At 40.5% G+C, this 14,705-nt stretch overlaps 1 protein-coding gene across 3 annotated transcripts in view; it reads left to right on the top strand.

The window, feature by feature from the left end:
- zgc:162872 (BAR_ACAPs and ArfGap_ACAP domain-containing protein) overlaps positions 1–7,351 on the top strand; it is a 30,587-nt gene extending 23,236 nt beyond the window's left edge. For 2 of the 3 annotated variants that reach the window (XM_041264256.1, XM_041264255.1), the window contains exons 18-22: positions 380–561; positions 908–1,017; positions 5,605–5,715; positions 6,064–6,125; positions 6,524–7,351. In XM_041264256.1, the coding sequence (XP_041120190.1) occupies positions 380–561; positions 908–1,017; positions 5,605–5,715; positions 6,064–6,125; positions 6,524–6,693 (635 nt within the window). In that variant the 3' untranslated portion in view covers positions 6,694–7,351. Of the gene's footprint in view, positions 1–379; positions 562–907; positions 1,018–5,604; positions 5,716–6,063; positions 6,126–6,523 lie in introns of those variants that run through there. The other variant, XR_005951130.1, reaches the window with a different exon arrangement.
- The last annotated feature ends 7,354 nt before the right edge of the window (positions 7,352–14,705 follow it).

Below are 14,705 nucleotides of genomic sequence, written 5' to 3'. Positions count from 1 at the left end.
TGGTGTATCCGCTATATGTTCGTCTCATGCAGGGCAGTACAGTCTGAATGTTCGTGGTGTATCCGCTATATGCTCATCTCATACAGGGCAGTACAGTCTGAATGTTCGTGGTGTATCTGCTATATGCTCATCTCATACAGGGGTTAGCCCACGTTAGAAAGACCTACCATGTAAAAAGTATTGATGTTTCATTGGGGGCTGAAGCGATGACTGTGGGCCATTCATAGAACACACACCACTGCTTCTGTGATGGATAATTTAGACACTGCAGACAAGCTGCATCTGTTTAATGCCATTTACGATTATTGGAGATTGTTCTGTGGTTAGTTTCAGTAGATGCATGTTTTAATGAATGAGGGGGCTGATATATGTATTACAGACTCCAGCCTATCTGGTGACCAGACAGGCCACAGTGCCGGGGGTCTGGGGCTGCAGCTGTACAAGGCCTCTCGAGAGGGAGATCTGATCACCATGGCAAGTGCACTGGCTCAGGGAGCAGGCGTGAACTGGACCAACCCTGAGGAGGAGGGGAGAACACCACTGATCAACGCAGCCTGTGGGGTGAGGCGGGAACCAACCAACCGGCTCTCTGTCCATCTACTTGTCTATTGGCACACTGGCAATCAGTGTTGGGGACTAGCACATTACATTTGTACCTGTAACCAAGTAATAAGTCACTATAACTAGTTACAATTTTCTTCAAGTAACTTGGAAGTAAGATTACTTTTTAAAAGTAACTCCCCTAACGCTGGTACCAGAGATTTTACTGAATACAGAAAACAATTGTTGACAAATATCAAAACAGTATTGTTTAGGAACTGTGAGCTTACAAAAGGTTTCTTGACACTGATCCCTTTACCCTGATCCCTTGCGCTGTATTGAAGTCTCTCTCTCTCTCATTCCACAGGGCTCGCTCGTGGCTTGTGAGTTCTTGCTGCAGAATGGAGCCAATGTGAATCACAGAGACCATCGGGGTCAAGGGGCTCTGCACACCGCCACCTACTGGGGGCACACTGGGTGAGGCATTGTGGTACACTGGGAGAATGAGAATATATATATTACTGTAGAAAATGCAGGTGCTGGCACTACAAAAGTGTTCAGGAACAATTTATAAAATTCGGGGTGCCTCATCCTGGGATACAGAAAATTAGTAGTCTCCTCCAGTGAGAAATCCCATCGAAGGAGAAATAGACAGCAACTCCCATTTCAATTAAGTCCACAGCCCAAAGGAATTCTCAGTAAAAGCAAGTGTCTTTATTTGAATATATTAAAAACAACAGTTAACACAACAATGGCTTACGTGTTTCGACCCGTAGGTCTTCCTCAGAGCACAACAGAGATTTTGAACAAGGGAGGCACCCCCTCCCTCTAAATAGCATGAATAACAGTCATTATAAATTTCAGGTGGTCAGCACTAACATTTCTGGGGGATAGCAAATCAATTAACACAAAACATTTCACAACTGTCATAGAATTTGATTATTCTTACACTCAGAGTTCAAGTACATCAAATTCCATTCCTCATTTTGTCCAAAAATGACTAACATTTGGAATATAGATGTCCAGTGTGTCTTTCAAAAGAAAGCAATCAGTTAATCTATAACTGCAATCAAGTTATTCATTTAAAAAATGTACAACAATTAGAATCTATACATTGTCACACCTTTTAGATATATTTTTTACAATTCAAATTCAGAAATATATTCAATAAGTCAATTAAACATTAAATCATAATAGTTCTACTGTTTCTCATTCAAATGTCTAATATGCATTTCTTAATAAGGAACAACATTCATTTAGGACATTACCCAGATGACAAACAGTAGAATTGTTACTTTCCCATGTCTTTCAGTTAGTATGATCCATCGAATGTTAAGTCAACCATTAAGTCCAAATGGTTCTAGCACTTGTAGTGTAAGTATCCAGTATGCCTCGCCTCGCAGAAGGAGGTCAACTAGATTGCCACCCCAAGTAGGGTCAGTGACCCTCTCCACACCCACAAATCTTAGTGAATGTGGAGAAGATCCATGTTCAGCTTTCCTATAATGTTTCTCAATAGAATAATCTTGGTTATTATTTCCAATTGCCGCATTATGTTCAGCAATACGCAATTTTAAATGTCTTTTTGTTTGGCCCACATGGATATGTCAGCATGTAAATTACGGCAGGGGTATTGCAGTTAATAAAACCTTTAGTTTAAATTTCTGCCAGATCTGGGGTGAACAAAATACTTATTGTTAGTTGTATTGGAACAATGTCCACACTTAATTACCATCAGGAGGGGTTGGCAAACACAGTTTGGTTTGATCAATTTTAGGGCTAAACAAATGAACTTACATATTTCTAATGGACTATCATATATAATTGCCTATACTGTGGACTTAATTGAAACGGGAGTTGCTGTCTTTATTTCTCTTTCGATAGGATTTCTCACTGGAGGAGACTTCTAATAATATATATATATATATACACACACACACACACACACACACACACACACACACTCTCTCTCTCTCTCTCTCTCCTGGTCAAAAGTTTTAGAACACCTCCATTTTTCCAGTTTTTATTGAAATTTGTACAGTTTAATGTCTCAATGTACTCTGAAATTAAAGCATAGAACAAATAAACAATTGGAGAAAAAAAAGAAATCATAGAATCATTTTGTTTAACAAAATTTAATCTAAATTTTTGACTCCTCAAAGTAGCCACCTTTTGCAGATATAACAACCGAACACACTCGTGGCATTCTTTCTACAATGGAAATCAAATATTGTTCTGAAAGTTCTTCCCAACACTGTTGCAGAAGTTCTCACAAATGTGTTGCTCTTGTAGGTTGCTTTGCTTTCACCCTTCTGTCCAGTTCATCCAAAACCAGCTCGATGGGGTTTAAGTCTGGAGTCTGTGCTGGCCATTCCATGATTTGAAGCCTACCGTCTTGTTCTTTTCTTCTAAGGTAGTTCTGACATAGCCTGGAGGTATGTTTTGGGTCATTATCTTGCTGTAGGATGAACCCCTGACCAACTAGACGTATACCAGAGGGTATTGCATGGCGCTGCAAAATGCTGTGGTAGCCATTTTGGGTCAGGGTGCCACTCACTCTGTGCAAGTCGCCGACTCTGGATCCGGTGAAAGAGCCCCAGACCATCACGCTTCCTCCTCCATGTTTGACAGGGTGTCACACACCGAAGAACCATCCTTTCGCCTACTCGATGGTGTACAAAAACCCTGCGTGATGAACCGAAGATTTCAAATTTTGATTCATCGGTCCATAAGACCTTCTTCCAGTCTTCAGTAGTCCAGTGGTGGTGTGTCATGGCCCAGGCAAGCCTCTTTTTCTTATTTTGCCATCTTAGCAATGGCTTTCTTATTGCCACTGTACCCGTCAAACCTGCAGCTCGAAGTCTTCTCTTCACAGTTGAAGCTGAGACTTGCTTACTTCGACCAGTGTTAAGCTGTGCTTGAAGCTATTGTCCTGTGAGCCACCTATCACGCAAGCTGTTGACTCTCAGAAACTTGTCTTCTGATTCTGTTGTGGCTTTGGGTCTGCCAGACCTCTTCCTGTCAGAGTTTCCTCCAGTTTCCAAGTGCCTTTTGATGGTGTAGGAAACTGTACTCACTGACACCTTGGCTTTCTTTGCAATTTCTCTAAAGGAAAGACCTACACTTTTAAGGGTTATAATGGTCAGTCTGTCTGTCTTTGTTAATTGCCTTTTTCTCGCCATTATGATAGCAATATACTACTTCCTGCAGTACAATACTGTCCAAATAATGCTTAAGAGGGTGTAGTAACACAGTCTGTTCCAACACTGCTTTTATACAGACAGAGGGTTTGTAAGTAATCAACAAAAGTTGGGACTCCTGTAGGAATTGTTAGCATCAACTTTCAAGGCTTAATTTACTTCCATTGCTGCAGAACAGCTGTAAGTTGTTAACCCATTACTTGTTCCCTGAAAAAGGCCTTTTTGTATAAATGTACATTATTTTTCAGTTTTTGGTAACCTAAACTTTTTTTTTTTAACCTCTGGCAGTTTACCGCTTACCTTTGAACCATTTCAGGTTATTCACTGGACTTGGATAAAAACTGGAAAAAAATGGGGGTGTTCTAAAACTTTTGACCGGTAGTGTATAATGAAATGCTGTTTATATTTTTTCTAATACTGGGTCAAAAATGCTTTTCTCATGTTCAGATAATCTGCCAAGATGTAGTGCTGGGACAAACATTTTAATGTATGGGTATTTGCTCATAATTTAAATATTCATTTGGATATTTGTTTGTTTTCAAAAAGTAATAAAAACCATTGTATTGCTCTGAACACAGGCAAAGACAGCATAGCAGCAGGAGCGGGTGGTGCTGTGTGTGTCCCTTTGTTTTACAGCAAGATGTTATTTCTAAAATGTTAAAATAAAACAAACAATCTCAGGAGTAAAGAATACATCGTGTAGGACTTACTTTACCCCAGTGAATTAACTACAAAACAAAAGGATGCCAAGTAGCAGTTTAAACTGTTTATTTCCAAAATATAGTACATAAAGTTGGCAACGCAGTTTATTATTTTTGGTTTTTCATTTCTTGCCACTGCCGTTTCTTCACAGCAAGCAGTGGCCAGACACGTTTTCATAAAGTAATAACATGAGGTTTTCTTGTGCCTTTTTGTAGCTCAACAAGCAAATGAAAAGTGAAATTTAGATTAAACACTGAAAACAAAACATGGAAATGATGTAAAAAACAAGGGGAAAAAAAATGATTCTCGTTTGTTACATTCCACATAACAAAAAGTCGCAGCAAGAAATATATAATATATACAATCTACAAAAAAAATAAAATCACTACATAATGTGTCCAGCAAGTTGTGCACTGCGTAAGCGAGACTTTTCAGAAAGACATGCTTGCCATTTTTCTGTCACATGAGATTCTGACTCTCTCTAGCCCAACGCTATTTGGCCCAGATGGTATTCCATAGAGATCACTATGCCTGCACACATAATCTGGTTTACTTTTTGCTGTTTAAAACTTTGATAGAGGCTGAAGAGCTGCTGTGTTGATCTTTTTTATATATTAAATCTCACATATCACACCTCTTTTTCATTTGCCATTTTTTAAACTGTAGTGCAGCTTCTGTTGAGGCGGTAAATAAGTGCAAGGTATTTTTGCAATTTCTAGTTAATACGAATATCTGTTTTTGTTTTTGTTTTTTTTATCCGAATACATGGTGGATATTCTATTTGCATTGATGCTGAAATATTGGGACCCTTTAAGGCCCAGCTTGGTAAAGTTTTGAGATCCGGCATAGATCGGCTGATGGCCTTCTCTCACATGGAAATGTTATTTATTGTTCTTATAAGTCAGTATTGGTGACCAATTCCAAAAGTTTATTGCTTTTGTGTCACTGTAGGTCAAATTCAAAACCACTCTTAGTAAAAATGTCAGTTAGGAAGCTTGCTGGCGATACATTAAACTACTACAGTCCAGTTGCCTTGCTTGTTCACATATAAAAAATGATTCACCTTTTGTACTGTATTGAAATGTTTAGTGAATTTGCCCTTTTGCTTCCTGTATTGGTTGTGTTTGCAATGCTATAGACCCTCCCCTTCATGTATTTCCAGTCAGGTGTGTTTGTTTCTTAAGAGAGGAGCCAATCAGTATGCAGTAGATGAGAGAGGGAAGGACCCACTCAGCATCGCCATGGAAACGGCCCACGCAGACATTGTAACACTGTAAGTCTTTATGGGAAGGAACTATGGTTACAAAACAAGCAGCACCAATATGAATATGAAGTTTTGATTTAAAGACTTTAAAATCTTAAAAAGGAATTAACCCTAACTAATACTTTAAGCACTGCACAGAAACCCTAGAACACAACTGGAAATTAAGTGGTAAAGGTACTTCTTGACACAGTGATGCTACATCACTTGTATCCCTTAAGACACAATTTGACAAAGTTTTGAGATCCATCAGCTAGTATGAACTGGACGAGCTTGGGTGGGTGGAATGACCGCCTCCTCGTTCAAACATGTTCTTCTGTCCAGAGTGAGGCTCTGATGGCTTGTCCTCTTGTATTGTAGGTTGCGCATGGCTCGGATGAACGAGGAGATGAGGGATTCGGAGGGCTTCTTCGGGCCGATGGGTGGGTAATGTGCAAATTCAGAAAATCAGGAACAGCTAATAGGAGTTTTCATTGGTCCCATTACAATTCTTTATTGCTTGAAACTACTGCTCTGTTTATCATTCTGTTAGAGAGACAAGGGCAGCAATGCTGTAGGGTGCTATTTACAGGAACTGCGGTTCAAGATTCTGGTAGAAGCATTGACTGAAATTTAAATGACCAGGCTCTAGCTATACATTTTGCATATTGGGCCCTATTCGCAACATATTGTATTTTACTTGTTAAAGTCTGTTTCGTTCAAATGTAAGGCTATAAAACAGTTTTTTTTTCTACCCCTTAATCTCCAGTTGGCACAGTAAAGTGTTGAGTTCAAAGAGCTGTTACTAATGTCCACTGAAAGTTTCATGTTTTCTTTTCAGGTGACGATGAAACCTTCCAGGACATATTCCGTGATTTCACCCACATGGCCTCCAACGACCCGGAGAAACTGTCGAGACGCCAGTTTGAGAGAGAGAAAGAAAAGCGGGATGAATGTGAGGGAAGCGAGAATGAGGGAGGGGCTGGGAAGGCAGAGGGTGGAGGGAGGTGACACAGAGTGAAGTGTGAAAAGTACGGGGGGGGGGAGCAGGAGCTGAAATGTGAATGTCTTAGAAAAATAAAATAAAATAAAATAAACACACACAACAGGGCAGGAAACTACATCAGCAGTTACACAGGGGAAGTTTACCAAACCAGTGAAGCAGATGGAGACATTGTGTTATTACTTTTACCAGAATTAACATTTTCAAGCCTTTTAGTATTGTTACTAATAAAAATACAATTTAATACATGAACCTACAGCTGTGGAGTCTGCCATGTTTCCAGCTGCATATTGAAACCCGTCTGTTAAATTTTGTTCCAATATTAAACTGGAGCTACGTCCTGCATTACATGCAGTTTGAGATACTCTTTAGGGAGTTTAATTTTTTCCAGTCCACAAACCTAGTGGGCTGAACAGTCTAAATTTAAAATGATTTGATCTCGTTCTGTCAACTGATGGAAACAAGCAGAATTTCTAAACTCTTTCTGCACAGTCTAGGAGATAGAAACAGGAACATGCGATTGTGACAGTATCATGAAGAGGCTTGTTATGAAGATGGTGCAAGGTCAAAAAATAATGTAGATTGAAATGGAATGGATTTTTAACGGACAAAAAAAAAGCCATCTAATAAAAAACAATTTTAAAAACGGTTTGTTGTCTGCTTGATTTGATCTAGTACCGTAAATATTCATGACTTTAAAATAAGGGTCTTTTAATATCAAGAGTTTATCCTGATGTGAAACATATTCCAAACACATGTGAACTAGTTTACAAAGGAGTGCAGTAGGGATGCAATCCTGGCTTGAACCAGTTTACCCATTTAAGAATTCCCCTCCTTTCTCCGATTGCTGTTATACAAGCTATTGCACAGCACTAACATTTTTTCCTAGTCTATTCAGTTACCCGTTTACTGTATTCATTGTTTATTCTGTATCCTTCTTTATGATGTCACTCTTTAGTAAACCCTTAAATTAAAACTTGCAAACCTTATTGATTAATACAGCATCACGTGACCAATACAAGTTTGTACTATTGCCCACAAACCAACCAGTAGTCACCCTCTAGCAGTAAATAATCTCAGAACTATTTGGCTATAAATTTCAGAAGTTTTCTCCCTTCTTTAATTTGCACTTTAAAAAAAAAAAAAAAAAAAAAATATATATATATATATATATATTTGAAATGTTACAAAATAAGTACAACTTCCTTAAGTTCATGTTTTTTTAACATCAACAGGTATAATAGTTAAACACTTTGCAAATATGGCCATTTCTCTCCATCACTCAGCAGGTCAGTAGCCAGATCACTACCTCTGCCATCACCCGCTGGTTTCATGGACCCCAATTAGCACTAATCTTGGACTATCCTTAAGGTTAGGAAAGTTGTTAAGGTTTAATACACAGACTTTGACAGCAGGCGTGTCACGGGGGGGCGGGGGCAAAGATGTGTCGACGTTGATAATTCTCTGTCCCAAGTAGCATCATGAATGAGACAAAACAAGCAGTAATTGGTCCAGTTTACAATGAGATAACATCCTTCTTGTTCGTAAAATATACAAAATGTGAAATTCTAGTATTTTTCAAGTCTGATTTTATGGTAGTCCAGTGTGTAACGTTATGGTTGTCATATTCACTGAAACTTGTGTTTTTAGAGTGGGTAAATGCTTTAGCACTAACTGAATTGTTCAGTTGCCAGCTTCTGATCTTATTTCAGATAATTGAAAAACTTTGTCTATTGTATGGGCTTTACAAAGAGTCAAGGGTAAGAATGCAGTTTAACACTGTTTTAGAGCGTCCATTAGAATACATCTTAACAGATTTTATATGTACTTACAACCTTGAGTTAAGTTTCATACATTTCACCTGCTTTCCACAAATAATGACATTGTATCAAATACAATGAACATGCACTGCTAAATAAGCATCAAATTCCTGTGAATGTGAAAGTAGAACATTTTAAATAACATGTTTACACAGAATCACAAATAAAACTAAGTTGCCAGCAACTATAAGGCTTCCAAGGCACTAGCAAAGCATTAGAATGTGTGTTCCACAGTAAACATGGCCCTTTCTGCACTATCTAATGAGAAACAAGCCATTTGACTGTTAGGAAAGGTCAGCGGTCAAAGGCTAACATGGGTTGCTATAAGTGTTACTTAGTAACTATGGCCCTATCTGCACTCTATAAAGGAGTTATAATCAAGTTTTGCATTTGAACTTTAGGAGAGGTCAGTGGTCACTGGCATGGACATTTTCATAGAGCATGTATGGCTTACTATTTCTTATATAGTAACCATGACCCTATCTGCACTCTCCAAGGAGTTAGAAGCAACATTGGTCCATGTCGGCCATCTTGGATTGACAAAAACTCGCCATCTGAATAACTTTTGATGCTCTCATGTTTGATAAGATCCCTTCAATTCAAATCGTTCCAGCGGTTCTGGAGGAGTTGCATTTTAAAGCTAAAATGTAGAATCCAAAAATGGCAGCTATGTGTCATGTGATGTACAATTGCACACCCCTCCTCAACACATGTCAACACAAGTTTCAGGGTAATAGCAGCAATGGTTTTTGTTGTTTTAGTGTCTTCAAAATGAGTTACCAAAAATACAAAATACAATATGGCTGCCAAATCATGTGACCTATTCGCATCATTTTTTTTTTTCAGGGTCAACTGTACCACCATACCAAACTGCAAGCAATTTATTGCAACGGTTTTCATTTTACGGGCTGTTAAAGTCCTTGGCAGACAATAAGAAATAACAGTGATAATCCTATCATGAGAGGTCAAAGGTCACGGACAATAACTTTGATAGATTCCTATATCTGTTCCATTGTAACAGTGGCCCAATCTGCATTCTATAAGGAGTTATCGTCTACTTTCACTTCTGACCTCTGATGTCATAAACATGGCCACCATTAACAAACTTTTTCATTGAACAACATTTAAAGCTTGACCAATCAAATACATACAGCAAGTTATGCTCTAGCATAAGCGGTTTCGGAGAAGAGTTTGGACAATGACCAAAATTTTGTAAAAATCGAACATGGCTGCCAAACCATGTGACCTATGTGCTCACTGGTTTGGCAATCACTGGACAACTATCAATCAAAAATGAACGAATGCCGCCATCGTAATTACATCACATAGCAACTGTCGCCGACTTCCTCTCGGATCTGGGTTAGCTTAGAAAAGAATGATGTTTGAAAAATTTATTTTATTAGTTAGTGAAGAAAACTTCAACCATCTGATATGTGATTTATATTAATGTGTCTGGGAGGTGGGGATCAAAAAGTGGAAGACATAATGGATATTACTTCCGAGTGTGTATACGCTTCAAGAGGATTTGACCGGTCCCTACATACTACTTTTTTGATTTCCGCAGTCAAAAGCACGTGCAGAGGCGCACACAAAACAGGTCATGTGGAAACAGGCGTCAGAGGTCCACCGTGGTGAACCAGTCGTCTGGCCTGATTGACTGCAGCAGCTGTTGTATTGTCAACATTTTGAACATCCATCGACTCAGATACAGGTTGACCTGTCTGAGGCCACCACCCTGCTTGAGCACTAGGAAGTACCTGGAGTGGAACCCTCCCTCCAACTAGAAGGGAGAATATCATTTGAATCACCCCTTCCCCGCTGGTTTGTGTACTGGGGTTGGTCTCTTGGGAATCAAAAGCACTAGCTCCTTGGTGGATTCCCATGTGTGGTGAGAGCGCTGCAGCATCTCGTCCACTGCGGGACCAAAGGTTTAATAGGGGCATCCAACAGCAGTGCTTTGTCCCCGTCAGGCATGTGTGCCTGGGAAAGCCAAAGCTGCCGGTGTACGGCTACCAGCGCAGCCAGGTTTCTGTCTACAGCCTGCCCATTCAATATTGACAGACGGAACAGGTTCTTATTAACCAGGCACAGCTCATCCAGTTCTTTTGGTAAGAGCCTGGGGCTGACTGCGAGGGACCTCAACCAAAAGGACTGGCAGGATACCAGAATACTATTAAAGTTGGCCAGCCATGCAGCGAACGCACTGGCTGAATAGGTACGTTTGAGGATTAACTCCGCAACCCAGCACTGTTTGTTGGGGCAGACAGCATTCTTGGGCAGCAGCAATAAATTAGGTGCCTGTACCGGTGCGGCAATTCAAGCCTTTGCTGGTGGAAATTGGGCCAGGCCCAGCTTTTCCACATCATGCACCCTACATAGGGTGTCCACAGACTGGGAAACAGCAGGAGCTGTAGCCGGGTGACCTTAGGATGACTGGATCTCAAAAAAAAAGTCTTTGTGCACTGGGGGAGATCGGGGGAACAGGAGAGGTGGTAGGTTGCAGAGGCCCTTGATCTGTGGTAGAAGCTTTGCCAAGAGGGAGGTAAGCCCTGGTCAGTACTGGTTCTGTGACTGTACTGGAAACGGAGCGGTGACCTCAGTACCAATAGGGACCAGGTCCACCAGTTCACAGTTATCACTGGTAGCACTGTACATCTTCGCAAGTTGCTAGCAAAGCCACTCAGTTAGTACTCACATGAGACTGAGGGAACTCTTCTTGTTAGAATGAACTAACGATACCGGGATGGTAACGGTTTAGTACAGTACCGGGAACGTACCAGTTAGCAGTTACAAATAGGTAGCACTATACAGGGATGCCCACCGCAAGCTACTGGCAAAACCACTCAGTCAGTACTCACAAGAGACGGAGTGAAGCCTGTGGGGCACAAAGCTGTAGTGGGTCATAACAAACAGGCTGTAGTGCACAATATATGCATAATTGTTTTCAAAACTATTACAGCGTAAATAAATGATTGCATAAATTATGTATAATGCAATAATTAGAGGAAATTACACAGTTATAAGCAACAAGTACCGATAGGCTACTCATCTGATAGGCTACTCATGTCCAGTCAGTTCTTGAAAGGAAAAATGGTGCCGAGGTCAGTGCGCTGTCATTCTATTACAAATATGAACCAACACTAATGGGTTATTCCCCTTTAAGAATCCAAGAACTGAAGCTTGTATGCCAACAAACTCTTGCAAGAGTGCATGATGCAGTACGAGTTGCCCCGACAAAAGCAGTGGCCATTTGCAAATTCTCTTTTCCTTTTTCACTAAGAGTGAAAGCATCCGAGCTAAATTTTCTTTACTTACTCGATTTGTGCCTTAAACTGTTTTCTGCAGGTTTCTCTCTTATAACAGTGTTTTTTCCTTCGGTTGATAATATCTACCGTGGTTTTAAAAAAAAAAACAACCTGCCTTGACCTGGTTAGTCCAAAGTGGCGTGCGCCAGCAGGAGCCTGAGGCTTGCGTTCGCCCTCCCCCAGGTCTAGCTCACTCTTGCAGCGAAGTACTCTTGTCTGGACAGGGCTCTGTTCCAGAATTAAAAATAGTTAATAAAAATATATTACTGTCACAGCTGGGATAGTTTCTTTATCTTGTGTATTCAGTGCTGTTATGTTACTGTTTGCTCTCTTCCCTTGTTTTTCTTTGTTTTGCAGAAAATGGGATTTAGTTCTGTGGGCTCACAGGACTATTACGGCTGTATGCAGAGGCTGTCTTGATTGATTGTAATATTTGTACTGTTCATTCTACAGTTACAGTCTTCTTGACTGTACAGTTAGCTGGCGTGCATCTTTTCATGATATCTCCTGCTTTTGTGGGATTGACTTGCTACTGTTGTGCTTTAGCACAAGGTAGACGTCTTCTTTGTACCTCTGTACCAGAGTTGACGCAACCTTAGAGTAGGTATTCGATACTGACTCTATATCAATGCAATACATAACGCGTACCGTACCTTGCCTCTCAGTACCGACGTCTTGTTTTGAAAAAAAAAAAAAAAAAAACACTTATGTTGCGGTATGGATGTTACCAATGGTACTAGAAAACAGCTCGGTACCGACCGCAGTTAGTTTTGGTACCTAAACTACTTCAGTACCAGGTTGCTGGCACCAACGTATTGCGAGCGCTGGTGGACCCTGCCTTTTGCGCAGTGTGCTGCTTTCAGCAAGTGATCCCTACAAACCAGGCTTATGCGCCAGTTGAGTGATCGCTCCGACAGTCCTTTGCAACTACCTCCTGCGGGGACTGGTAGCAGTAGGGGGTGCTCTATCAAGTTCTGTTCCAAAGAACGTATCCAGAGGCCCCATTCTGCGGAGCTCAGTGCCAGAGCACGTAGCTCCAGGGAGCCTACCTCTAGGAATGGACACAGGAGAAGCCCCATTTCCTTTTCTTCTCCTCCTCCCGCCCCCCCCAGGGAGTAAAAGGAGGCACAGGTCCAGGTCATTGGACCACTGGTGTAATATGAGAGATGTTCCTGCAACAGAAGTCAACTATGACCCAACTGCTGCTGGAGTGGTCTTTGCCAGTACAGGCATCTACTGCGTTTAAGGCAGAACAAGCTGCATCGGATTCGCTGCCCCTGCTTCTGTTACTTGGGGAGCTTATACCCTTTATGTGTTGAGCCAATGAAGCACTTAAGGTGCCATGGCAACGCGCAAAAGCCAAGAGGTGCTCAGTGTTTGACTAACTCTCAGTCCGAAGGGCAGGCTCTGTGCAGATAGTGCCTATCTCGGTGGCTGACGGAGACCGTGAAGATGGCGTATCAAAATTCCAACTTGCCCCGCTGGAGAAGTTAATTCCACTAGGGGGAAGGCCACTTCTTGGGTGGTGTGTGCAACTCCATACGTTCGAGGTTTTACAGGTTGAACATCGTGGATTCGCTGTAACCTGGATTTGGATCTCGGGTGCTGAGGGCTGCTTCGGAGGCATCATGCACTCTCGGGAGTTTGTTGGTATACATGCTTCAGTTATTGGGTTCTTAAAGGGGAATAACCCATTAGTGATGGTTAATATTTCTATTTCAGAGAACCAGGATTATGATAATAACCTAATGTTTTATGCCCACAGGGGTGGGCCATAACCAAGTTATAGGCTCGGCCGCGCAGCTTTGGTACAGAATATCTAGGTTTCGGGTCTTTAAGAGGTAAACACCCATTAAGTAATGGTTACATTTCATACTTCAAAAGAACCAAACACCTAGCAATGCTTATACCTTGTATTTAGCCAATGAGCCATTTACAACAATTAACACACTTCCTTAAAATATATATTTTAAAAAAATTTGCTCAGAAAAAATTACATAATGTAAAAACAAGTGAAATGTGACATTAAAAATCTTTTTGGGCCATACATTTGTAAAACCCCTTAATCTCAGGGTTGCATTAGTCAGACCACCAGTCTTGTTCATTTAAACCCTTGGATGATTCCTCAGAATTGAAGCCAACAAGACCGGAGGCATCACTAAAGCATCTTTCACTGAACCTACATTAGCACAAAGATAGTAGTCTAAGTAAATGGGATGCTGCAATTGTCCACACAGGCCTCAGCACAAGTCAATGTTTGTATAATTCTGCATTGTCTGCCATGAGCTTCCCTTTATTAGCCTGTTACTAATATAATGAAGAGCCTGTCTGTCTGTTTTTAAACACAGCAATAGCTGTGTTGTGTAAAAGACCATACTATAATGGGTTTAAACCCCAGCAAGGATATTTCATTTGGTTGAAGACTTTTAAAAACATGACAGGTCCTTCTGGTTCTCATTAAGATATCACTGGTATGACTGGAGGATAACACAAAAAAGTGGATTCTTTTTTTTTTTTTTTAAATCGCCTAATTTTTTTATAGGCAGACATGTCATTAATACAGGGGAATACAGTGATTTTTTTTTTTTAAAAGCTGTATACAAATAAGCATTATTCTTTAAATTTTTGGCTTTATTACCAATTATAAGTCATGTCAGGGTTATGCTTGAATGCTACAAGGGATGCACTGATCACAAAACAAATCAAAGATTTGAACACAGAAAAAAAAAAATTGCAAGTTTTATGCTAGGGATGCATGAAATCATTGCTTATCCTTGTAACATACTTGACAGTTTTTGCTTTAAACTCGCCTACCCCAAAACGTTGTCCCTCTCAGGGTCTTCAACAATACATAATAAAGCCAGATTCACGAACCTTCTATCGTCTGTATGGGAG

This window comes from Polyodon spathula, chromosome 11 (genome assembly GCF_017654505.1).
Source record: "Polyodon spathula isolate WHYD16114869_AA chromosome 11, ASM1765450v1, whole genome shotgun sequence".
Taxonomy (NCBI): Eukaryota; Metazoa; Chordata; class Actinopteri; order Acipenseriformes; family Polyodontidae; genus Polyodon; species Polyodon spathula.
The sequence above is the reverse complement of the archived record's forward strand: the minus strand, read 5'-3'. Positions and strand labels throughout refer to the sequence as shown.